General features: G+C 65.5%; 4 protein-coding genes and 1 long non-coding RNA gene across 8 annotated transcripts; 3 read left to right on the top strand and 2 right to left on the bottom strand.

Annotated features, from left to right (window-relative positions):
- The first annotated feature begins 87 nt into the window (after positions 1 to 87).
- On the top strand, positions 88 to 8776 carry MYO1A (myosin IA). The gene is given in 29 exon segments (XM_065043694.1): positions 88 to 1485; positions 1557 to 1672; positions 1792 to 1886; positions 1977 to 2087; positions 2169 to 2215; positions 2358 to 2421; positions 2503 to 2601; positions 2677 to 2780; positions 2873 to 3020; positions 3102 to 3220; positions 3303 to 3389; positions 3488 to 3550; positions 3629 to 3736; positions 3982 to 4044; positions 4160 to 4360; positions 4465 to 4590; positions 4592 to 4692; positions 4767 to 4967; positions 5048 to 5141; positions 5280 to 5429; positions 5508 to 5576; positions 5734 to 5820; positions 6058 to 6132; positions 6225 to 6359; positions 6457 to 6563; positions 7320 to 7452; positions 7520 to 7672; positions 7753 to 7880; positions 8558 to 8776. Coding segments are annotated over 29 exon segments (3231 nt in total). The 5' UTR covers positions 88 to 1362; the 3' UTR covers positions 8682 to 8776.
- A 563-nt stretch (positions 8777 to 9339) lies between these two features.
- LOC135576698 (uncharacterized) lies at positions 9340 to 11952 on the bottom strand. Its single transcript, XR_010468480.1, has 3 exons — positions 11819 to 11952; positions 11606 to 11692; positions 9340 to 10948 (listed from the first exon to the last, which is right to left on the bottom strand). It is a non-coding gene; the product is annotated as an uncharacterized LOC135576698 (long non-coding RNA).
- TAC3 (tachykinin precursor 3) lies at positions 10725 to 12347 on the top strand. Its single transcript, XM_065043693.1, has 5 exons — positions 10725 to 10863; positions 11433 to 11547; positions 11624 to 11711; positions 11838 to 11867; positions 11946 to 12347. Exons 2-5 carry the CDS (start codon positions 11446 to 11448, stop codon positions 12089 to 12091), a joined length of 366 nt encoding a protein of 121 aa, XP_064899765.1. The 5' UTR covers positions 10725 to 10863; positions 11433 to 11445; the 3' UTR covers positions 12092 to 12347.
- A 621-nt stretch (positions 12348 to 12968) lies between these two features.
- Positions 12969 to 19099, top strand: ZBTB39 (zinc finger and BTB domain containing 39). 2 transcript variants are annotated; one of them, XM_065043666.1, is made up of 2 exons: positions 12969 to 13108; positions 14446 to 19099. In XM_065043666.1, the coding sequence occupies exon 2, from the start codon at positions 14555 to 14557 to the stop codon at positions 16691 to 16693; it is 2139 nt and encodes a 712-aa protein (XP_064899738.1). In that variant the 5' UTR covers positions 12969 to 13108; positions 14446 to 14554; the 3' UTR covers positions 16694 to 19099. The 2 variants fall into 2 exon arrangements, with proteins under 2 accessions (XP_064899738.1, XP_021137312.2); XM_021281637.2 differs by lacking the exon at positions 12969 to 13108 and adding an exon at positions 13325 to 13943.
- A 238-nt stretch (positions 19100 to 19337) lies between these two features.
- On the bottom strand, positions 19338 to 22789 carry GPR182 (G protein-coupled receptor 182). Of its 3 annotated transcripts, none has more exons than XM_021281638.2 (2): positions 22262 to 22789; positions 19338 to 21620 (listed from the first exon to the last, which is right to left on the bottom strand). In XM_021281638.2, exon 2 carries the CDS (start codon positions 21610 to 21612, stop codon positions 20521 to 20523), a length of 1092 nt encoding a protein of 363 aa, XP_021137313.2. In that variant the 5' UTR covers positions 21613 to 21620; positions 22262 to 22789; the 3' UTR covers positions 19338 to 20520. The 3 variants fall into 3 exon arrangements, with proteins under 3 accessions (XP_021137313.2, XP_005514186.2, XP_005514185.2); XM_005514129.4 differs by having other exon boundaries at positions 22192 to 22788; XM_005514128.3 differs by having other exon boundaries at positions 22211 to 22788.
- Between the last annotated feature and the right edge of the window lie 407 nt (positions 22790 to 23196).

The raw sequence follows: 23196 nt of genomic DNA, 5'->3' as shown, positions 1-23196 counted from the left end.
TGGCCGAGGACGCCGTGTGGTGCTTGGGGACAAACACCGGCCCTGGTGCTGGGTTCCCTGCAGCAGCCTCAGGGCAAACCACAGAGCAGCCCGGGCGCTCCCGGCTCCACCAGCCCCGGTTCTTGCGCCGTTTCCCGCAACCCTGGAGGAAGCTCCTTTGTTTGCTTGGCTGCGAGTGATTTTCCTCCGCTGGTTCCTGCTCGGGGCTGCCCGAGGCTGCTTCCCCGTGGGCTGGGGCGCTCTGTGCCTCAGTTTCCCTGTCTGTGAGCGGGCGCGGTGCCCTGAGGGAGGTCCCTCCACCCCCCGCCCCGTCGTGGGCCGGGCTGGGCCAGCACCGGGCGCTGCGCTGGGCTGAGGCCACTCCAGGAGCTGCCGCTTTGCGACCCGGAGGTGAGTTGGGACCCCCCCTGCTCCCAGGGACCAGCCCGGGGCCACCCGCAGCCCCCACCCTGGGACAACCCTACCCAGGGCACCCCCACCCCGTGGGTTGTGGGGAGCTGCAGAGTGGGGTGACCCGGGGCTGCCGTGGGGCTGTGCTGCTGCGCACCGCGCTCAGCGTGGGGTCCTACACCCAGTATGGGGGGGTCTCTGTGGTGCTGCCGGGTGAGGCTGAGGGACCCTGGGGGGCTCTGCCAGCCCCTATGGGGTCGCCCCATCGCCCCGTTTGCCCCGTCACACCATCCTTCCTCCACCCCACTCGTGAACTTTCCCCAGGCGTGGGGCTGGGTTTGCAGGGTTTACAGCCCGCGTTGGGCTGTAAAGTGGGGCTGAAGGTCGCCCTTCAGAACGCAGCTGCTCCGGAAAATCCAGGTGAGGGACGGGGGGAGCTCAGGGGGAAGCGGCGTGGTCTCGGGTGGGAGCCTTTGGGTGCTGCTCCCCCCACCCTGGCCTGTCCCCCCCCGTGCTGCCTTCCCCTGCCAGGAAGGAGGGAGGAAGCGGAGGCTGAATTTGTCCTGCCCCAAGAACAGGATCCAGGTGTCCGTATTTCCTGGCTGGGCCCCCGTTTCCCCCACAGGAGTGGTCCTGCCCCCCCGAGCCCCCATCCCCACTGGGTGCACCGGGAAGGACCCAGGTTGGGTGCATGGGTGCCTTGGCCGCAGGGTGCGAGGGGGAGCTGGGCATGGGGGGTCAGGGAGCAGCCGAGGTCCTGGCCACGGGCCACATCCTGCCCGGCCCCGGGCTCAGCCGGCGCTTCCAGCCACGCTGGGCGTCCCCGGTGGGTCCGTGTCCCTTCCGAGCCCCTAAGGAGCAGCCAGAGCCTGGGGGTGCAGCGGCTGCTGGAGACCGGGGGGTGTTTTGGGGAAGGGGCTGCATGTCGGTGGGTTGCAGCCCCCGCTCTGCTCTGTCCAGCCCCCCGGAGCGATGGAGACCACGACTTCGCTGCTGGACGCCGCGGCCGCCGGGGACCTGGTGCTGCTGGACCCGCTGACCGAGGAGTCGCTGCTGCAGACGCTGCAGGAGCGATTCCACCGCGGTGACATCTACGTGAGCGCCGGGCTGGGGGGAGCGGGATGGGGGGCCGGGCTGGGTGCCAGCTCTGTCCCGCTCGCCCGCAGACGTACATCGGGAACGTGTTGATCTCGGTGAACCCGTACCGGCCGCTGCCCATCTACACCCCCGATAAGGTGCAGGAGTATCAGGACTGCAACTTCTTCGCTGTCAAGCCTCACATGTGAGCAGGGGAGCCCGTGGTCCCCACCGAGGGGTTGGGGGAGCCCACTCGGGGTGGCCTCACAGCCGCAGCGGGGGCTCTGGAACCCTCAAACCCTTTTGACCCCTCCTCATCCGCAGCTACGCCATCGCCGATGACGCCTACCGCTCGCTGCGCGACCGCGACAGGGACCAGTGCATCCTCATCACCGGCGAGAGCGGGGCTGGCAAGACAGGTAGAGCCAGGGCTACCACGCACCGGTGGGGCTGGTGAGCCGGGGGGACGCAGCCCCGGCACCCACGGTCCCCCGCGGTCCCCACGGCAGAGGCCAGCAAGCTGGTGATGTCCTACGTGGCGGCTGTGAGCAGCAAAGGGGAGGAGGTGGACAAGGTGAAGGAGCAGCTGCTGCAGTCCAACCCGTGCTGGAGGGTGAGTGGCCATGTCCGCACCCCGAGTCCATCCTGGGGTTTGGTACAGCCCCCCCCGGACCCCCTGTAACCCCATTCACCCTTCACAGCCTTTGGAAACGCCAAGACCATCCGCAACGACAACTCTTCACGATTCGTGAGTGACTGGGGCGGTGGAGCTGCAGGGAGCAGGGCCAGACCCCACCAGGGCCATATGGACCCCGATGGGGCTGGGGGCGCAGTGGGGACAGGGACACGGGCAGCGGGGTTCCCCGCCTGATCCCAGCCCCGTCCCTCAGGGCAAGTACATGGACGTGGAATTCGACTTCAAGGGGGAGCCCCTGGGAGGGGTCATTAGCAACTGTGAGTACGGATCACCCCCCTTGGGGGGGTCGCCGGGGGGTGTCCCCTGCACGTCACGGTGCCGCTGAGCCCTGCCCGCAGACCTGCTGGAGAAATCCCGCATCGTCCGGCACGTGAAGGGCGAGAGGAACTTCCACATCTTCTACCAGCTCCTGGCCGGGGGTTCGGCGCAGCTGCTCCGTAGGTGCAGGACCCACACGGGAGGTCGGGGGGACCGGGGGGCAGTGGCTGAGCCACCTCCTGTCCCCCCCCCAGAGCAGCTGAAGCTGCGCCAGGACTGCCAGCACTACGGCTACCTGAACCGCGAGAGCTCTGCCCTGTCCGGCGTGGACGATGCCGCCAACTTCCACGCCATGCAGGTGGAACTGGGGGGCTGTGACTCCCCCTCACGCACACCCCACAACACCCTGGGGTTGTCCCCGTGCCCTCAGCTGCCTGTGTCCGTCCCCAGGACGCCATGCGTGTCATCGGCTTCTCGCCGGCCGAGGTGACGGCGCTGCTGGAGGTGACGGCCGTGGTGCTCAAGCTGGGCAACGTGCAGCTGAGCAGCAGCTTCCAGGCCAGCGGGATGGAGTCCTGCAGCATCGCCGAGCCGCGGGGGTACGGACCGGGCCGGGCACGGGGCAGGTGGGACCCCCAGACCCCCCTGGACGTCCCCCAGCACCGCTGCCTCCCCGCAGAGCTGCAGGAGATCTGCGAGCTGATCGGGCTGGACCCCGGCGTGCTGGAGCGGGCGCTGTGCTCCCGCACGGTGAAGGCGCGGGACGAGACGGTGCTCACCGCCCTCAGCGTCCCCCAGGTGAGGGGTCTGGCTCCCGGCGCGGGGGGGATGCCCGGCAGCCCCCCGGGAGCCGGCACGAGCCCCTCACCCCTCTTCCCAGGGCTACTACGGCCGGGACGCGCTGGCCAAGAACATCTACAGCCGCCTCTTCGACTGGCTGGTGAACCGCATCAACACCAGCATCCAGGTGAGGCAACTGGGGTGACTGACACCGGCCCCCCCATCCGGATGGGCCCGCACCCCGCGGGGGGCCAGGACACAGCCCAGCGCCCGCCGTGTCCCCAGGTGAAGCCGGGCAAGCAGAGGAAGGTGATGGGTGTCCTGGACATCTACGGCTTCGAGATCTTCAGGTGGGTGCAGGGCACGTGGGACACGTGGCAGGACAGGGGGCTCGGGTGCGAACTGCCACGCGGGCCCCTTGTCTCGCAGGACAACGGCTTCGAGCAGTTCATCATCAACTACTGCAACGAGAAGCTGCAGCAGATCTTCATCCTGCTGACGCTGAAGGAGGAGCAGGAGGAATACGTCCGAGAGGTGCCCGCAGCCCCCCGGACCCCCGGGACGGGGAAGTGCCGGAGACGGCTCCAGCACGTCCCTCCTTGCTGCGCTCCCCACCGGGAGCACATTCAATGGCAGGAAGGCCGGGAGGGATTCGTGATCCCCGTCCCCGTGGCCGGACATCCGGTTCCTGCCCCACATCAGCTGGGGGGGTGCTGGGGGCAGGGTCTGTGCGCCACGTGTCTGTGGGTCTGTTTATCCGCCCCCACGTCTGCTCTCAGGGCATCCAGTGGACACCGGTGGAGTTTTTCGACAACAGCATCATCTGTAACTTGATTGAGAACGTGAGTTCCCCCTGGTGGGGTCCCCGCTCCCCATATTGCACCCGGTGTGAGTTTGGGGGGAGCACAGCCTGGAGCGGCCCCGGTTCCATGGGTGACACCGTCCCTGGCGGCACAGAGCACCGGCGGGATCCTGGCCATGCTGGACGAGGAGTGCCTGCGGCCCGGCACCGTCAACGAGGACACCTTCCTCGCCAAGCTCAACCAGCTCTTCGCCACCCACAAGCACTACGAGAGCAAGGAGACGCAGAGCGCCCGGCACATCATGGACGCCAGCCTGCCGCCGCGGTGCTTCCGCATCCACCACTACGCCGGCAAGGTCGGGCACCCCCTGGCACTGACACCGGGGGCAACCGGGACCCCCGGGGCCTCCCCCCGGGAGCTGTGGGGCTGGAGGTGCTGAGCCGTGACCCCCGCTCCCAGGTCACCTACAACGTGACGGGCTTCATCGAGAAGAACAACGACCTGCTGTTCCGTGACCTGTCGCAGGCCATGTGGGCCGCCCGGCACGCGCTGCTGCGCTCGCTCTTCCCCGAGGGGGACCCCCAAAAAAGCGTCCCTCAAGCTGCCCCCCACCGCCGGCTACCAGTTCAAAGCCTCAGTGGCCACGCTGATGAAGAACCTCTACTCCAAGAACCCAAACTACATCAGGTATCATCTCTTGGGGAGTCCCGGCCCCCACCCTGGCGCCAGCGGGACCCCCCGCCCACCGCTGCCCTCCCCAGGTGCATCAAGCCCAATGAGACCAAAGCGGCGATGCTCTTCACGCCGGAGCTGGTGCTGGCGCAGGCGCGGTACCTGGGGCTGATGGAGAACGTGCGGGTGCGGCGGGCGGGCTACGCCTTCCGCCAGCTCTACGGCCCCTTCCTGAACCGCTACAAGATGCTCAGCGCCCAGACGTGGCCCCGCTGGGCCGGCAGCGACAGGTACGGGGCTGAGACAGACACGGGGGTCCCCGCTCCGGAGGCTGCGGGTTCTGAGCCCCCTCGTCCCCCCCACGGCATAGGGATGGGGCTGAGCAGGTGCTGGCGGAGCTGCCGATCCCCACCGAGGAGCTGGCGTTCGGCCACACCAAGGTCTTCATCCGCTCGCCACGAACTGTGAGTCTGGGGTGGGGGGACCCTGTTGTGGGGGCTGTGGGGGGGTCTGGGAGCCCCGAGCCTGTCCTGGGGTCTCCTGGAGGCAGCTGCATGTCCCTGTCCCCACTCGGCACCCCAGCTGTCCCCACTTGTCCCCAGCTCTTCGACCTGGAGCGGCGGCGGCAGGAGCGCGTGGCACAGCTTGCCACCCTCATCCAGAAGACGTTTAGGGGCTGGCGGTGCCGGACCCAGTACCAGCTGATGCGCAAGAGCCAGATCCTCATCTCCGCCTGGTTCCGGGGCCACCGGGTGAGAAGGGGGGTCCCAGCCCACTCCTCCCTCCCCAGACAGGACCCCCCCAGCTCACCCCACCTCTCTCCACTGCAGCAAAAGAACAAGTACGAGCAGATGAAGCGCTCGGCGCTGCTCATCCAGGCGTACGCACGGGGCTGGAAGGTGAGGGCTGGACATGGCGGGGGCTCCGGGGACACCGTGTGTCCTGTGGTGGGACCAGACTCATCCCCTCTCCCCGTGTCCCGTCCTTCCCTCCCGCCTCTCTCGCTCCCTCTCGCTCTGTGTGTGTGTCGCTGTCTCCTCCCTGGGCTCCCACCAGTCCCGCCGGCTCCTCCGGGAGCTGAAACGCCAGCGCCGCCGTCACGCAGCCGCTGCCACCATCGCCGCACACTGGAGAGGGTTCCAGGTAACGGGGCCGCGCGCCCCGCCTGCTGTCTGTCCTGCTGTCCGTCCGTCTGTCCGTCTGTCTGCCTGCCTGCCTGCCCACCCTGTCGGGCTGCAGCCGCTGTCCTCTCCACTGGGGGCAACAGGAACAGGAGGGAGGGATGTGTGTCCCATGGGGGGTGGCAGCGGGAGGGTGGTGAGGTCCTGTGTCCCCACTGTCCCCACCATCCCCACCGCTGATCTCTCTCTGTCCCTGCAGGTCCGCAGGGCGTACAGGAGATATTTCCGCTCCGGGGCCAGCGCCTGCTTGGCCAACTTCATCTACCGGCGGCTGGTGAGCGGGGACAGGGGGGACACGGCACCTTCCCATCCCTGGGGCTGCACTGAGGACCCTCCCGACCCCCCCGCTGCATTGTCATCCCCCAGGTGCAGAAGTTCCTGGTGGGGCTGGGGAGGAACCTGCCGCCGCTGGCGGTGCTGGACCGGACCTGGCCCCCCGCACCGTACAAGTTCCTGGCCAACGCCAACCAGGAGCTGAGGAGCATCTTCTACCACTGGAAGGTTGGAGCAGGGGGAGCTCTGGCTGGGACCCTGTGTCCCTCTGTGTCCCTTCATGCTGGGGGTCTGCGGTGACACTGACTCACCCCCTCCCTTGCAGTGCAAGAAGTACCGGGAGCAGCTGCCGCCACAGCGCCGGGCTCTGCTGCAGGCCAAGCTCTGCGCCAGCGAGCTCTTCAAGGACAAGAAGAGCCTCTATCCAAAAAGGTGCCAGGGCTGGGGGCGCACGGGGCAGAGCTGGGACTGGGGGCGCACGGGGCTGTGCCGGGGCCGGGGGGGCACATGGGGCCGTGCCGGTACTGGGGTGGCGCACGGGGCAGTGCCGGGGCTGGGGGGGCTCACGGGGCAGTGCTGGGGGTGCACGGGGCAGTGCCGGGACTGGGGGCGCACGGGGCAGTGCCAGGGGCGCATGGGGCAGTGCCGGGGCTGGGGGGGCTCACGGAGCAGTGCCGGGACTGGGGGTGCACGGGGCAGTGCCGGGGCTGGGGGGGCGCATGGGGCAGTGCCAGGGCTGGGGGGGCTCACGGAGCAGTGCCGGGACTGGGGGTGCACGGGGCAGTGCCGGAGCCGGGGGGGCACACGGGGCCGTGCCGGGACTGGGGGGGCGCACGGGGCAGTGCCGGGGCTGGGGGCGCACAGGGCAGTGCCGGGACTGGGGGCGCACAGGGCAATGCTGGGGCTGGGGGGGCTCACGGGGCAGTGCTGGGGGTGCACGGGGCAGTGCCGGGGCTGGGGGTGCATGGAGCAGTGCCGGGGCCAGGGGGGCGCACGGGGCAGTGCCGGGACTGGGGGCGCACGGGGCAGTGCCAGGGGCGCATGGGGCAGTGCCGGGACTGGGGGTGCACGGGGCAGTGCCGGGGCTGGGGGGGCGCATGGGGCAGTGCCAGGGCTGGGGGGGCTCACGGAGCAGTGCCGGGACTGGGGGTGCACGGGATGGTCCCGGCTCACGTCCCCTGTCCCCAGCCTGCCGCAGCCCTTCCAGGGCGAGTACCTGGGGCTGACGCAGAACCCCAAGTACCAGAAGCTCAACGCGGTGGCCAAGGACAAGCTGGTGATGGCCGACACGGTGCAGAAGGTGAACAGAGCCAGCGGGAAGGTGAGTCCCCGTCCCCACGGCAGCGAAGGGGCACGCGGGGCCGCGCTGAACCCCCTTTCACCTGCAGACGGTGCCGCGGCTGCTGCTGCTCACCAAGGAGCACCTGGTCCTGGCCGACCCCAAGGCTGCTCAGCCCAAGACCGTGCTCAGCCTGGGCGACATCCGCAGCGTCACCGTCACCCGCTTCTCCGACGGCTTCCTGGCCCTGCACCTCAAGGAGGTACCTGGGGAGGGAGGGAGGGAGGGGTGGGGGTCCCAGGGGGTCTGTGGTGGGGCTGACCCCCCCAACTCTCCTCGCAGACCTCCACGGGGGGGGCCAAGGGCGACTTCTTGCTGGTCAGCAGCCACCTCATCGAGCTGGTCACCCGCCTGCACCAGACGCTGATGGACACCAAAGCACAGGCGCTGCCGCTGCACATCACCGACCAGTACGGGCGGGGCTTGCGAGGGCGGGGCTTGCGAGGGCGGGGCTCCCAGGGTGGGGTGGCGTTTGGAAGGCCCTGATTGGCCCCTGAGAGGTGGTCCATGGCTGCCCCCCTCCTTCCCACACCTTCGAAGGACCAGCTTGGGTTCAAGTACACGAAAGGAAGGAGTCGAACCCTCGCACGCTGGTTTCAAGCCAACCACGTCAAACTACATATTCTTCTTCCTTATGAGATGTTAGTAAACTCATTGCATAACCTTGTCAGGACTAAATCACAGGTGAAAACCCTGTACTTCTCACTCACAATTCGGATTTCAAGATGCCTCATCCCCTACCATAGAACTCCTCATGGAATTCCATGACCATGGCCTTAACAATCTGCAGCTTAGTCCTTGACCTCCTGGCACTTACGTTAATAGAAAAACTGTCTTCAAACACTGTTGATGAACAAGAAGTTGAACTAATCTGAACAAGCCTACCCGTCTTTGTCTTAGTCGCCCTCCCATCATTACAAATCCTGTACATAATAGACTAAATTGACAAGCCCGACCTAACCCTAAACGCTATTGGCCATCAATGGTATTGAACCTACGAGTACACAGAGGGGTAAAGGAGGCAGCTCAGGGGGGAGGAGGTGGGGTGGCGCCCCCTCCCCACCCTCTGCCCTGTTTCCCCCCCCAGGTTCTCCACCCGTTTCCAGAAGGGCGACGTGGCCGTCACCGTGGTGGAGTCACCCAAGGCGAGCAGCGACGGCCCCGTCTGCAAGAAGCGCGGCAGCCACAAGATGGAGGTGCTGGTGCACTGAGGGGACCCCCCCACCCCGCCGAGACCCCCCCCCGTCCTGCCAGGTCCTGGCACTGCCTGGGAATTGCTGCAAACCCATTAAAATGCTCTGGTTTCGGTGCTGTCACAGGGGGCGTTATGGGGGGATGCGGAGCCGCGGTGCTGGTGCAGGGAGGGGGCAGAGCCCGGAGCCCCCCCAACCCCGACCCCCCGCCTTCCCTGCGCCTGATTGCAGCCGGCTCGGCTGGGCGGCGATTGGAAAGGCCCCAAATTGCGGCCACTTTTCCCATTAAGTGGGAACGCAGCTCGCTCTGCTGCAGAGCAATTTCTGGGCGGCTGCGGGCGGCTGGCACGTGAGGTCCTCAGCACCCACCTGCCCGCAGTCCCCGTCCCCATCTCCCCCCGTCCGTGGTCCCCATCGTCCCCTGCCCTGTGCTCCCTGCTGTGCCCCCCCCCCATCCAGCTGTGCCTCTCCCTGGGCTGTCACCACAGCTGCATTTGGGGACAGCAGCTGCATTTAGGGACAGCGGTTGCCCCCATAGCGGAGCAGGGGAACTGAGAGGACCCACCGCACGGCCCCGGTGCCACCGTACAGCCCAGTGCCTGCAGGACCCCCACCAGTCCTGCAGCTCCCACTGCAGCCCCCCCACGCTGCTTTTTCTCTCCTGTGCTCATCAAGCTCTTGGAGAGCGTTGGTTTTATTTCTCTTTCTCCTGTCCCCACACGTCACCCGCGTCACCTCCGGGAGCTGACAACTCCCCGTCACGTCGGCATCAGCACCAGCTCCCAGGTGGGCCCTCGAGCATCCGCACGGGGCGGGGGGGGGCACGTGTGGGCACGTGTGGCAGGGCGCTCGGGCAGCGCGTGCACGTGGTGGGGCACGTGCATGTGTGCGTGCAGGGGGGCACTTGATGGCATGGACGTGCCCCGGTTCCAGGGGCTCCCCCGCTTGCCGACGTGGGCTGTCGCATCCCGGCGCCGAGGGGCGAAAGCCGTAAACAAGCCCATGGCAGCCCCGGGGCAGCGCGGCTCTTCGCAGCTGCATTGCACTTGGCACCACACAAGTAGGTGTTATTAATTAATTAGGCCGTCTCTGGCCAGGCTCCGATTTAATTAACGTCGCCGACACTGCAGATGCTGCCCTGGGCTGCGCTGCCTCGTGAGCCGCCGCTGCCGCGTCCTTCCCGCGGGGCCACCGCGGCCGCCTGTTGCTCAGACTGAAGTTGGCGGCGCTCACTTGTTGGTCTGTGTGTTCCCCCTTCCCTCGCATCCCTCCAGCTCCCCATGGCTTTTCCTCCCCGTCCTCCACCTCTGCGCCCCTCGGTCCCCCGGCCGGGGTGAGGGTGCGGAGGCGGCTCGGATGGGGGAATCGGGATGCAGGATGCAACCTGTGCTCCCAGGAGGCTGAGTGGGGCTGGTGCGGGTGGTGCTGGGCCTGTCTGGGTCACAGGGGTGCACGGCCACGCCTGGGAACATCCCCCATGGGCAGCACGGAACCAAGCAAGCCAGGACCCCCAGAGTGGGGCTGGGGGCAATGGGGAGCATGTGCGCTACGGTGTGCGTGTGTGTGCACACGCGTGTGCAGCTGAATTGTTATGTACGTGTGTGGATAAATGCGTGTTTGTGTGCACATCGTGTGCGTGTGGTGGGTGTCCAGCTGCTCCCCATGGCGGTGAGACCCCCCGAAGCACAACCGCAGCACAACCGCCAGCGGCAGGGACAGGACCCTCCGGCCACGCGTGTGCCCCCACGTGCCAATGGCCGCGTTGTGCTGGGCTGCGTGTGTCCCCCCATGCCCGTGGCGTCAGGAGGGGTGGTGTGGGCACGGCTCCGTGCGCTGGCCCCCGCCCCGGCGCGGTGGGAGCTGGTGTGCCTGCGTGGGCGCGCTTGTGTCATGGTGTGACTCTACGTGTGGAACGGGTGCCTGTCAGTGACACGGTGCCTGCGTGGGCGTGCAGCTGCAGGGTGGGGGTACCACCCCCCCCGGCCCCCATTGGCAGCTTTCCTCTCGCCCACCCACGCTGTGCCATGGGCAGAGCCCCTTATTTAACTCCGCACAGCAGCCGGCACCCCAGTACTTCACCAACAGCCGAGCCCGCAGCGGTGTCACCCTGCGGCCACTGCCCGCCTTGCCTCGCCGCATCTCCTGCTCCGCGGCCACCGGCAGTGGGGGACACACCGGGTGACACCTGAAGGCTCAGCAGGTCTGTGCCCCCACAGTGCCCGGCGCTGGGGGCTTGCTCGGGTTCCTGGGGGGTTGCTGGGCCGTGTGTCCTCACCCAGCTTGGGCTGCAAGAAGGGAGAAGTTGGTGAAGGTGCTGGGGAGGGCACGGGCCGGGAGGAGAGAAGGAGTGAAGATGCTGCTTGAATTTGGGGAGGACTTAGGGGGGTTGGAAGCAAGTCTGGGGCTGGGATCTGGCCATCAGCAAGCGTGTGTGTGCCTGTGTGTGTCAGGGGACGCGTGTGTGTGTCAGGGGACACGTGTGTGTGCTAATGTCTGAGCCCCCATTTGTCACCTCTGTGCACACGGGTTCCCGCGGTGGAGCGGGATTTACTGCCCCCTTCCCACTCCCCGACGGCCCCGGGAAGCACCGCGGTTCCTGCAGCCGCAGCCACGGGTGGGGGTCCCGCCGGCCCGCCCGTCTCCCGTGTCGCCGCTTTCCCTCCCCAGCGCGGGGCCGGTCCCGGGCTCGTCCCGGGCTGCCCCGCGGCGGGGACGCTGGCTCGGGGCGGCCCCGGGACCCGCCGTTCCGCCGCTGACCGCCGCCCCCAGGCCCCCCCGGAGGATGAGGAGCCGCCCGGTGCTGGCGGCGCTGCTCGTCCTGGCGCTGCCGCTCGCCCTCGCCCGCCGCCCCCCCGCCCCGCCGGGGCCGGCCGCTCCCGCACAGGTAGGGCTGTCGGGGGGCAGAGGCAGGACCCCTCGGGACCCTCCGGGACCCCGCTCACCCGCTTCGCTTCCCGCAGGGGATGCCCGTCCCGGAGCCGCTGCCCTGGAGATTCCCCGGGGCCGCCCACGCCGCCCTCCTGCAGCTGCTGCGGGGGGAGAACGCCGGTGAGGGTCGGGGGGACCGGGAGGCAAGGGCGGGGGGCGCTGTGTAGGGTCGCTCGGTCCGTCCGGTCCCTGCCCGATCCGGTCCCTGCCGCGCCGGTGTCGCTCACCCGCTTCGGTCTCTTCCAGGTCCCTCCGCGCCCGCGGCTCTGCAGAAGCGTAAGTCCCGCCCGGTGCCGGTCCCGGTGCCGGTGCCGAGGCCGGGCCCCGCGGCGCTGACGGCCGGTCTCTCCGCAGGAGACATGCACGATTTCTTCGTGGGGCTCATGGGGAAGAGGGCGGCGGAGCCCGGGCGGCCGGCGGGGCGGGGCAGCGGCGGCCCGTCCCCGCGGTGCTCGCCGGGTCCCCCCGCGGCCGGCGGGGCGCCGCTGCGGGCGGTGTGAGCGGGCTCGGTCCGTGCCCCGTCCGTCCCCCGGGACGAGGCACCGGCACCGGGAACTGCGCTGCCCACGGAGCGCGGAGCCGTCGTGGGACCCGCCGGGGCTGGAGCCGCAGCACCGCGCTCGCAGCTGTACCGGGCCGGTGTCTGCACCCACACCGGGAGCTGTGCCTGTCCGTACACCGGGTGCATCCACCCGGCCCCGTGTACACCCCCCGGTTCTGTACATCTACACCTCTATACACCCACCCGGGACACCGGACCGCCTCTGTGTCTTGGCTGCGCCGCGCCGGGACCCGGGACAGCTCCCGGGAACGGGCCCACGGGGGAAACGGGGGAGCGGGGCCGGGCCGGGCTGCTCTTGAGCTACATCGACCCGCCCCACTCGTGTCCCCCGGGAATGACGCGGTGTCCGTGTCTCTGCCCGTGTGTCTCTCCGTGTCCGTGTCCCCGTCTGTGTCTCCGTGCCCGTGTCCGTGTCCCCGCTAGTGTCCGTGTCCCCGTCAGTCCCCCCTTCGTCGTGTCCGTGTCTCCGTGTCCGTGTCCCCGCCCGTGTCCCCTTGTCCGTGTCTCCGTGCCCGTGTCCGTGTCCCCGTGTCCATGTCCCTCCCTGTGTCCGTGTCCCTGTGTCCGTCTTCCCGTGTCCGTATCCGTGTCCCCATGTCCGTGTCCCCGCCTGTGCCACCCTGCCCGTGTCCCCGTGCCAGTGACCGTGCACCCGTGTTCGCGTCCCTGCCCGTGTCCATGTCCCCGTGCCCGTGTCCCCTTGTCCGTGTCCCCTTGTCCGTGTCCCCGTGTCCATGTCCCTCCCTGTATCCGTGTCCCCGCCCGTGTCCGTGTCCCCGGGTCCGTGTCCCCGCCCGCGCCGGAGCCCCCGCCGCGTTCCTCCGGGCCGCGGGGCGGCGCTGTGTCCCCGTGGCGGCGGGCGGGCGGAAGGCGGCTCCGGCGGCGCCGGGGCGGACGGAGGGCGGGTCGGCGCCTTTGTGTGAGCCGAGCCGGGATGGTGCGGGGCGCCGGGCGGGTAAGCAGCGCCGCCGGCCCCGGGCTGCCCCGCGGGGCCCCGCTCCGAGCCCCGGGGGCTCCGCGCCGCCCTCCCGCCACGGGCTTCCCGGGGCTCCCGCCGGGGCCTCTTCCTGCCCCCCGCGCTCTTCTCGCCGCGGCCCCGGGCCCCTTGTTGCCCCGCGTGGGTCTCCCCGTTCCCCGCGTGGCTCCTCCGCTCCCCGGGGGTTCCCGCCGCCCCCCCCGCGCTGCTCCCGCTTCTCCCGAGGCGGCTTCGGGGGTCCCTGCCCGTCCCCCCGTCGCCGTCCGGGGCCTTTTCCTGCCCCCCGCTCCCCCCTCTGTCCCTTTCCCCTCCTGTCCCTCCCCGCAGGGCCCCCAGCGCTGCTGGAACTGCCCCTCCAGAGCCCATCTGCTCATCCTCATCATCCTCGGGCAGGGCCCCCCCCGCCACCCCTCGGTGTCCCGGGGGGACCGTCCCAGCTCCCCAGTGCCCCGTCCCCTCCTGCGAAGCCTGCGCTGGTTCCTGGGGTCGTTGTGCTCTGTCACGGGGAGGGGGGAAAGGCATTTTTAGGGCCAGAGCTCCTGGGGTAAGTTCGTGGGGTCCCCGGGTGGCCTGAGAGCGGGACAGGGTGACAAGGGCAGCGGGGCAGGGTGACAAGGGCAGTGGGGTGGGGTGACAAGGGCAGCGGGACAGGGTGACAGAGGCAGCGGGGCAGGGTGACAAGGGCAGCGGGACGGGCGGGATGGCCGAGCTCAGGTGGGAATTGCCGGTGCTGGGAATACAAACCGGCCAGCTCCGGGGGCTCCGAACGATGCTGCGGGTGCCGGGGAGGCAGAGGAGCTGCCGAGAATCCACGGTGAGATCCCACCCGCAAACCGGGAGGGCACGGGAGTGACCCGAAGCGAAGGTACCAGGTGGCGGTGGCTGCGGGAGACCCGGAGGCGAAGCGACCAGCGTGTGGAGCCCAAATTGCACCCTCCGGGCAGGAGCAATAGATCTGGCTTGGGGATGGGGGGGACAGCTGTGCACCAGGCGCCGGTTGGGCTCATTTTCAGAGCTGAGCGCGGCTGCACGGCAGAGGGACCTCTGGCCGTGCCCAGATAGAGGCGGCAACTCCAGGCTGTCGCTGGCAGAGCAAACGCCTTTTTATTTTGTCTGTTTGCACCCTTGTGCATCTTTCTCTTTGCTTCCCAAAGAGTCAGCCTGTGAAGTTACACCGTTAGTTTTAGTCAAGCTCCATCTAAGCAGCTTATGCGGCTGTTGCTCATCAGGAAGGTGGAAGACGTGAGGTATGACCAGAACGACGTCTCTTTGGTTGTCAAGGTATTAAACGCTTTGGCTTTTTCCTCTCTCTCTAGAGCCCCTTGCCCTGCCAGTTTCTGGATGCCGAGCGCCTCCTGCTCCCGCAGCTGATGAATGCGTGAAGAAGCAGCTGACCAGGAAAGGGACACTTAAGCAGCTGCTAAGATGGGCATGAGGATCAAGTTGCACAGCACCAACCACCCCAACAACCTGCTGAAGGAACTCAACAAGTGCCGGCTCTCCGAGACCATGTGCGACGTCACCATCCTGGTGGGCACCCGCTCGTTCGCCGCGCACAAGGCCGTCCTGGCCTGCGCCGCCGGCTACTTCCAGAACCTCTTTCTGAACACGGGGCTGGACGCTGCTCGGACCTACGTGGTGGATTTCATCACGCCGGCCAACTTCGAGAAGATCCTCAGCTTCGTGTACACCTCGGAGCTCTTCACCGACCTCATCAACGTGGGCGTCATTTACGAGGTGGCCGAGCGGCTGGGCATGGAGGACCTGCTGAAGGCTTGTCACTCCACCTTCCCCGACCTGGAGAGCTCGGCCATCACCAAGCAACCCTCGCTGGCCGTGGGCGAGGGCCGCTCGGGTCCTCTGAGCAGCACCTCCTCGGACCAGAGCCACTCGCTGGGTGAAATCCGGGGCGCCGGGGAGCATTTTGGCCCCGAACGGAATTACATCTTGCACGGGGAAGCGGCCGGTGGCTACAAAGAGGATGACAGGAACGCGGCGATCGAAGCCAGCCAGGCTCTTCCCCTGCTGCATTCCCAGCAGCCTCCCAAGACGGAGCAGGAGTCGGATCAGGGGCAGTTTGCTCCTGCGGCGAGCGCGGCCGCCCAGCCCAGCCTGGCCGGGGTGAACATGGTTGTTCCGAACACCACAAGCTCCTGCCAGCAGTATAAGGTCCAGAGCAACGGTGACTACGGCAAGGGCGGCTTCTTTACCGCTGACCCTTCCCTGGACGTCTCCACGGGGAGCAACTCCTGTCCCAGCAACAGCGACCACTCCAAAGATCAAGCGTTTGGGCAGATGGACGAGCTACAGCTGGAGGATTTGGGTGATGATGAACTGCATTTCGAAGATGCCAGCGAGGAGCTGGGCCCGTCGGAAGAGGTCATTGAGCTGAGCGACGACAGCGAAGAGGAGCTGGCCTTTGAGAACGACAGCCGGGACAGCAAGGCCATGCCCTGCCAGGTGTGCAAGAAGGTCCTGGAGCCCAACATCCAGCTGATCCGCCAGCACGCCAGGGATCACGTCGATCTCCTCACCGGCAACTGCAAGGTCTGCGAAACCCACTTCCAGGACCGCAACTCCAGGGTCACCCACGTCCTGTCCCACATCGGCATCTTCCTCTTCTCCTGCGACATGTGCGAGACCAAGTTCTTCACGCAGTGGCAGCTGACGCTGCACCGACGGGAAGGGGTGTTTGACAACAACGTCATCGTCCACCCCAGCGACCTGTTGCCGGGGAAGGCCGTGGCGTTCGGGGGCGCGCCCGGCGCGGAGCTGGCGTGCGCTGCCTGCGGGAAGCCTTTGGCCAAGGATTTCCACACCGTCCGCAGCCACATCCTGGACCACGTGAACTTGAAAAGCCAGATGTGCGGCGTGTGCGACCAGAGGCACCTCAGCCTCTGCAGCCTGATGTGGCACACCCTGTCCCACCTGGGCATCGCCGTCTTCTCCTGCTCCGTGTGCGCCAACAGCTTCGTGGACCGGCAGCTCCTGGAGAAGCACTTGGCCGTCCACCAGAACGTGGAGGAGGCTCTTTTCCGCTGCCACTTCTGCGGCCAGAGCTTCAAGCTGGAGGCGGCGTATCGGTACCACGTCAGCCAGCACAAGTGCGGCGGCGGCCTGGAGATCCGCCCCGGTTTCGGCGAGCGGCTCCAGCCGCCGGGCCTGCAGAGGAGGCGGCTGCCGGAGGAGTTCCTGAGCGAAGATTTGGCGCTGCCCAGCCAGCCGGGCAACAGCAAGTACAGCTGCAAGGTCTGCGGGAAGAGGTTCGCCCACACCAGCGAGTTCAACTACCACCGGCGCATCCACACCGGGGAGAAGCCGTACCAGTGCAAGGTGTGCCACAAGTTCTTCCGCGGCCGCTCCACCATCAAGTGCCACCTGCGGACGCACTCGGGGGCCCTCATGTACCGCTGCACGGTGTGCGGGCACTACAGCTCCACGCTCAACCTGATGAGCAAGCACATCGGCGTGCACAAGGGCAGCCTCCCCCCGGACTTCACCATCGAGCAGACTTTCATGTACATCATCCATTCCAAAGACGCGGAGAAAACCGCGGACAGCTGATGGGGCCGGCAAAGGAGCAAACGCTAATTACGGAAGCTGTGGAAAAAGTGTCATTTATTTTATTTAATGGTCAGGCGTCATGGATGGAATCCTCTTCTGTTTGGTTTATTTTTTCAGCCTTGCCAGGGCTTATTTGAGATTGGTGGCGTTGTACAAATTAACAGCACGTAAGCTACATCACTGTTTCAAGGAGTCTGTCGTGTTTACTTACCTCCGGTCCTGTTAGAGGCCATCGAGTTATGTGTTTTTAGCATTTCTCACTAGGTTTTGAATCTAGATGATCTATATTTTTTGTAACCTTTTAGCCCATTCGACTAGGCTAACCCTCAGTTTGAGCTTGGCCACAAACTGATGCTGCTAAGATTTTCCACACCTGACCTCAGCGGAGAGGGACAGAGCCAGAGCAGGATGGTGCTGGACTCGGAGAGAAGGATCAAAAGGAAGAGGAAAATGGAAAGAAACAAAAACAAACGACTTGTTGTGGGCATCACTGGGGTTCTGCTGCTATTGCGAGGAGATGAGCAAAGTGTCGCAGCGGCGGTCGGGAGCGGAAGCAGCGTGAGTGTGTGGGACCGGGGAGGGTCGGAGGGTGGTTGTGGCCGCAGGGGCGGCTCTGGCATGGCCACGGCTCCGCGATCGGCTCCGGGAGCTCTGCCCGGTGCCCGGGAGGAGCCGAAGAGCCGGAGCAGCGCGTCCCGCGGCCACTGGAAGCGGCGCCGCTGCGGATCCGGCGCGGCGAAGCTGTTGCCTTAACTCCCAGGAAGGTCCCTTTGCCAGGACTCTGCTCTCAGCCCGAGGGGTTCGCCGCGGCCCGGACGCGCCTCGCGGCAAACTGTCGGCGCGGCGCGACGCGGGCGCGCTCGCCCCTCGCCGAATTGCGCCGCGGCTTCGGCGGCCGCTCCTGGGGCTCGGCCCCGTGTTTACCGCAGGAAGGGTGCGGATCGGCTCCTTCCCGTGTTGTCCTGCTGTGGGGCAGAGGTGGAGCCGAACAAACATTTCCGACGCCGCAGCACGAGTTCTGACTGCCCTTAGGTAACTCGTTCTACCTCACAAACAGGAAGCGCTCGGGGCTCTCGAGCCGCGGTCGTAGCGAACGGGCTCCGGCGCTTCTGTAAAGATAAGCTGTTACAAAACAAAACTAGTGATTTGCAAACCCCGTCAGCTCATCCCGCTTTCCCCTCGCGGCGGAGGGACGAGGAGCGGCGCGGGCCGGAGGGACGGGAATGCCCGGGGGCCGCTCTCCCCGCTCCGCTGTGGCCTTGGGCAAGTCACTTCACCCCTTTGCCTCAGTTTCCTCATCTGTAAAATGAGGGTGGTGACACTTGTGGTACGTACCTACCTCCTGGGAGCGCGGCGGAGCGAGATGCAAAGCGCCTGGCGAGTGCTGATGTTGGGCATCCCCGGGAAGCGCCAGCTCCATCCTTTGCTGTTCCGTAGCAGTTCCTCGACGTGGCAGTGTTATTTTCCTCCTGTTTCCCCCAGTCCCTGTATTATCGGCCAGGTTTGGGGCCGGCCGCTGTCACCCCGGGGGTTGTGACACCGCACTTGGCCCCATTTCAGTGCCTGGAGCCTGACGTCTGCCACCGGGGCTCTGGTTTGCAAACCTGTGACCGAGCAGTGTTAGCTCAGTGTTGGTAAGTTCAGAATAATAATAATAATAAGTATTTTGAGCCCGCGCGGCGCGACGTGGGAACCGAGGTGGCGGCTCCTCGTGGTGTTACGGGGTTTGGCCACAACCTGCCCTGCGCTGGATGAAGGACGAGGGGGCAGCCGAGGGTTTGGAAACCACGTCCTTAGAGCCTCGGGACCCTCCTCGAGCGTCCCAAAAGCTTTTGGGACGGGGCGGGCGCCGCCGCGCGCGTGGAGCTAAGCTGTGAAGCAACAGCCTTTTGTGCACATGAACCAAAAAAGAGAAGCTTTTCCACTGAAACCCCAAGCGATCCCACCCTCCCGACGCCCGCTCCGTGTTCTGGTTGGTTTGGGGGTGAAGGGGATGCGCTCGGGCGTTGCGGCGTCTTGGATTCTTTCCTGTGTTGTCAGGAATCGAGACCCCGACACAAAATCCCCCCGAAAGGCATTTGAGCTTGAGCTTATTCCCATTCCTCCAGCAAAGCTCAGTTTGATTCCCCTTTTCTCAAAGGATCCAGGTCTCTTATCAGAATAATTAAGCAGAAGAAAGAAACAGAGTTGAATTGCTGTCTAACCTTTTTGTTAAGTTAATAGTAGGTACTGACCTCCTGATATTTAAGTGTTTACTATCTATTTGCTGTAAAGTTTTGTATATTTTGTAAACTTTCCCCCCCAAATAGTAGATGTCTAAAATCGTTGTACATCGGGTTCTTTTATACTCCATTGTTCAGCACAAAGTGTGGTTTTTATTTAGAATAATAAAACGGAAAACGTTGACCTCTTGTACCTCGTTTCTCTGCAAAAACCCAGGGCTTTGGGTGCACGGGTTGTCCTTTCTGTCTCTTCAGGAGAAACGGACCCAGGAAGTGGTGAAGTTCACCCAGTGGGGTGCTTGGGGCTTCATGGGGGACCCAGCGGAAGGGTTTGCTGGGTCTCCAACCCCGGTCGCCGCTGGGGCTGCGTGAGGGTTCATCTGAAGCCCATCGAGCCTGCGAACAAAGCTGCAATGCACGAGGAGAGCTTAAAATCATTATTTAATAGGTAAAATACCACGTTTTTACATATTTAAGTAACTCGAACTTGCGTATGGTGCTGCCCTGGTTATATCGCCTGTTTATCTCCCGCGTCCCATCACGAGTGGTGTTGAGGATCAGACCCGCGGGTCACGTCTGCCCGAAGCTGCCGCCGCGTCCCCCGAACGGTTTGGGGTTGTTTTGGGTAAGAGGCAGGTTGGGCTCGTTCTACCGGCGTGGGAAGGAACGTCCACGCGCTCAAGGAGCCCTGAAGCGTTTAGATTTACCCACCCCTGCAGAGCCGTTCCCGTCCCGTGACAACCACATTGACCCCCCACGGCGGCTTCTCCCGCAGCCGGGACATCCTGCCCCCCCGGCATCCTGTCCCCAGATCTGCTTATGCTTCACTTTTCTGGAAAAGTGTTTTCTTGGGCAGCTCAAGGCTCTTTGGTAGATTTATGGACTCCCTTCCAGAGCCTGTCGCTGTTTCCCTTTCCCCCGCCCGGGGCTCGACCCGCCGAGCGGGATCCGGACAGCGATGAGCGTTCTGTGGATGCTCCGGTTCCTCCCGCAGCCCAAAGCTCTAAAGGACACCGGGTGTAGTGGGACGTGTCACCTGCCTCAAACCACAAACAGGGAACCCCACTGGGAAGCAGCTGCGCCCAGTCCAACGAGGTTTTAAGCATCGCTAATTTACAGTTCGCGAATAGTTTGATCTGGACTCGTTTCAGACCCCCCCCTCGTTACAGCTCGGGGCCACGTCGCCGTCATTTCTGTGCGATCAGGAATTGGGCTTTGGGCTGTTTGCGTCCAAAGGGGTGAATTTCCTCTCCTGCTCGCGGGATTCACCGGCTCGTCTGGAAGTGACAGTTGGGGCTGCGGAGAAACTCGCGGTGACGGGACAGGACCGCGTGTCCCGGCCCAGGTCCGGTCCTGGGGGCCAGATTTGTGTTCAGGTTCCGAGCAGGCGTAACGCGCTTCGTTACCACAAGTGTCTCTTTTGGAGAACAAGAAATACCTCTTTCTCGCGTCCTTTCTGTAGCCGAACGAGTCGGCACATCGGAGGCGCGATGTCCGCGGCTCCCACGCCCCCTCATTCCACCACCAAGATGTTGTCCAAAAGCTCATCACTAGGAACAATGATCCCGCTGCCACCCAGCGATGAGCAGGAGAGTCCGACCCCTCTTAATTAGCGTTGTTGTCCTTGGTGATGACTATGGAGTGCTGCGTGGTGGAGGACGAGCTCCCGGCGCCCTTGGCGCTGCCTTGGTCCTTGGGGATGTACTTGACCACGGCGGAGACGAGCTTGGTGCGGAAGTTCTTGCTGAGGAAGTTGTAGAGGACGGGGTTGAGCACGCAGTGCAGCAGCGTGAAGCAGTCGATGATGTCGTAGAAGAAGTAGAGGAAGTTGGCGAAGGCGCAGTGGAGGATGATGTGGTTGCCGTCGAGGGTGAGGAGCGTCAGCATGATGTGGAAGGGCAGCCAGCTGACGAGGAAGACCGCGATGTAGGCGTAGATGAGCAGGCAGTGCTTCCCGCTCTCCGGCTTGCTGCGCCTGATGAACCGGGCCGTCAGCACGTTGAAGACGGTGATGATGGGGAAGGGGATGAGGAACCCGATGGTGGTGGTGGCCAAGCTGACCGCCAGCGCCCACTCGTCGTAGGTCTCGAAGGGAGCCATGAAGATGCAGATGGGCTCGCCGGTGTTGACCAGCTGCATGTGGGCGACCTCCAGGAACGGGATGGCCGCCGCCAGCACCCAGCTGCAGGTGCAGATGACGCGGCGCGCGCGGTGCTGGTGCCGGCGCCAGAACAGGGAGGAGCTGGTCAGGGACACGTAGCGATCCACGCTCAGGCAGGTGAGGAAGAAGATGCTGGCGTACATGTTGGCGAAGTAGAAGTAGTGGGTGAAGCGGCAGAGGAAGCTGCCCCAGAGCCAGGTGTAATCCAGCATCACCTCCAGCATCCAGATGGGCAGCGAGAGCAGCACCCCCAGGTCGGCCACTGCCATGTTGATGATGTAGAGGTTGACCAGGCTCTTGTTGCCCCGCGTCTGCCAGTTGACCCAGATGACAAGGAGGTTCTCCACCAAGCCCACCACGAAGATGACCAGGTAAAGGATGAAGAGGACCACCCGCTTGACGTTCTCATCCAGGCTGAACTCGCAGAAGGTGTAGGTGTGGTTGAGGAGGTGGAACAGCTCGGACCAGTTGTGGTAGTCGCCGTACTCGCTCAGGATGGCGCGCGTCTCGGCAGGGGCCGTGGTCACCTCGGCCATCCTGGCAGCTGTGAGGACGGGGAGAGCGTTGAGCCATATCAGACCACAACCTCACGTCCCAGGCAAAACGCAACACAACCACGAGCTGCCCATGTCCCCGTGTCCCCACGCGTGCTGGCTGTGCCCCGTCCCTCAGCGTGGCCTGGGACCAGGGACGGGCAGCACCGGGGACCAGCGGAGGGGACGCGACCCCAGCTGTGCCACCTACACAGGTGCCCAGATGGTTAAACATCCCAGTGACCGTGCCTGCTCAGCTCAGCACGACCCCTCGTCCCTTTCGCTCTGCCCGTCTCGCAGCCGCGTCGCTGGGAGCCCTTTGGGACTTGCAGGTAGGTGACAAAACTATAAACTTAAGGGAAATGTGGTTGACCTTAACATCCTTTTATTGCCCCAGGAGCGAGAGCTCCGATGGCAGCACAACCGCGTTCGTGGACTCGTCCAGCCCGGTGCCGCCGGACGGGCTCGCACAACCCACCGTGCCCGTGGGGAATGACCCCGCGGCAAACGGCTGCCCCCGCCCGCTCCCGAAACCCCGAAACAGCAGAGCAACCCCCGGGCTCCTTGAGCTCCCGCACTCACTGTGGGTCCCCAGTGGTACCTGGGGGAGCGCGGACAGACGGACGCGGTGGGGAGGGCGCGGGTCGCTCACCGGCGGCGGAGCGAAGCGGCTGCTCGGGATCCTCTCGGTTGGGCGGCTCGGACGCCTCTGGGAGCCACGGGGCTCGGGGGGGGGGCTCGGTGGCCGCTTCCCGGCAGGAAATGACCGTGGTGGCCCCACATCCTGAGCCAGCCCCGCCGTGACATGTCACCGGGTTTCCAGCCCGGGACTCAGCTCCCGTTCGGTGGAGGCCCCGGGCAGGTGTCGGTGCCGGAGCTGCGGGTGCTCGGGGATGGAGCGGAGCCCCCCGGGCCAGTTCTGTCACCCCTACGGGGGTGAAAATATAACAAGGGCAAATGTAGAGTCTTGAATCTGGGCAGAACAACCCCAGGTTGGGGAATGAGCTGTTAGAGAGCAGTGTAGGGGAAAGGGAGCTGGGGGTCCTGGGGACAGCAGGGTGACCATGAGCCAGCACTGGCCCTTGTGGCCAGGAAGCCAATGGGACCTGGGGTGGGTTAGAAGGGGGTGGTCAGTAGGTCAGAGAGGTTCTCCTGCCCCTCTGCTCTGCCCTGGGGAGACCACACCTGGAATCTTGTGTCCAGCTGTGGCCCCTCAGTTCCAGCAGGACAGGGAACTGCTGCAGAGAGTCCAGCGCAGCCACCAAGATGCTGGAGGGAGTGGAGCATCTCCCGTGTGAGGAAAGGCTGAGGGAGCTGGGGCTCTGGAGCTGGACAAGAGGAGACTGAGGGGGGACTCATTCCTGGGGATCAATATGGAAAGGGGGAGTGTCAGGAGGATGGAGCCAGGCTCTTCTGGTGACAACCAGGGACAGGACAAGGGGCAATGGGTGCAAACTGGAACACAGGAGGTTCCACTTAAATATGAGCAGAAACTTGTTCGTGGTGAGGGTGGCAGAGCCTGGCCCAGGCTGCCCAGGGGGTTGTGGAGTCTCCTTCTCTGCAGACATTCCAACCCGCCTGGTTCCT

Source organism: Columba livia, chromosome 29 (genome assembly GCF_036013475.1).
Source record: "Columba livia isolate bColLiv1 breed racing homer chromosome 29, bColLiv1.pat.W.v2, whole genome shotgun sequence".
NCBI lineage: Eukaryota > Metazoa > Chordata > Aves > Columbiformes > Columbidae > Columba > Columba livia.
This window is presented reverse-complemented; position numbering and strand designations above follow the sequence as displayed.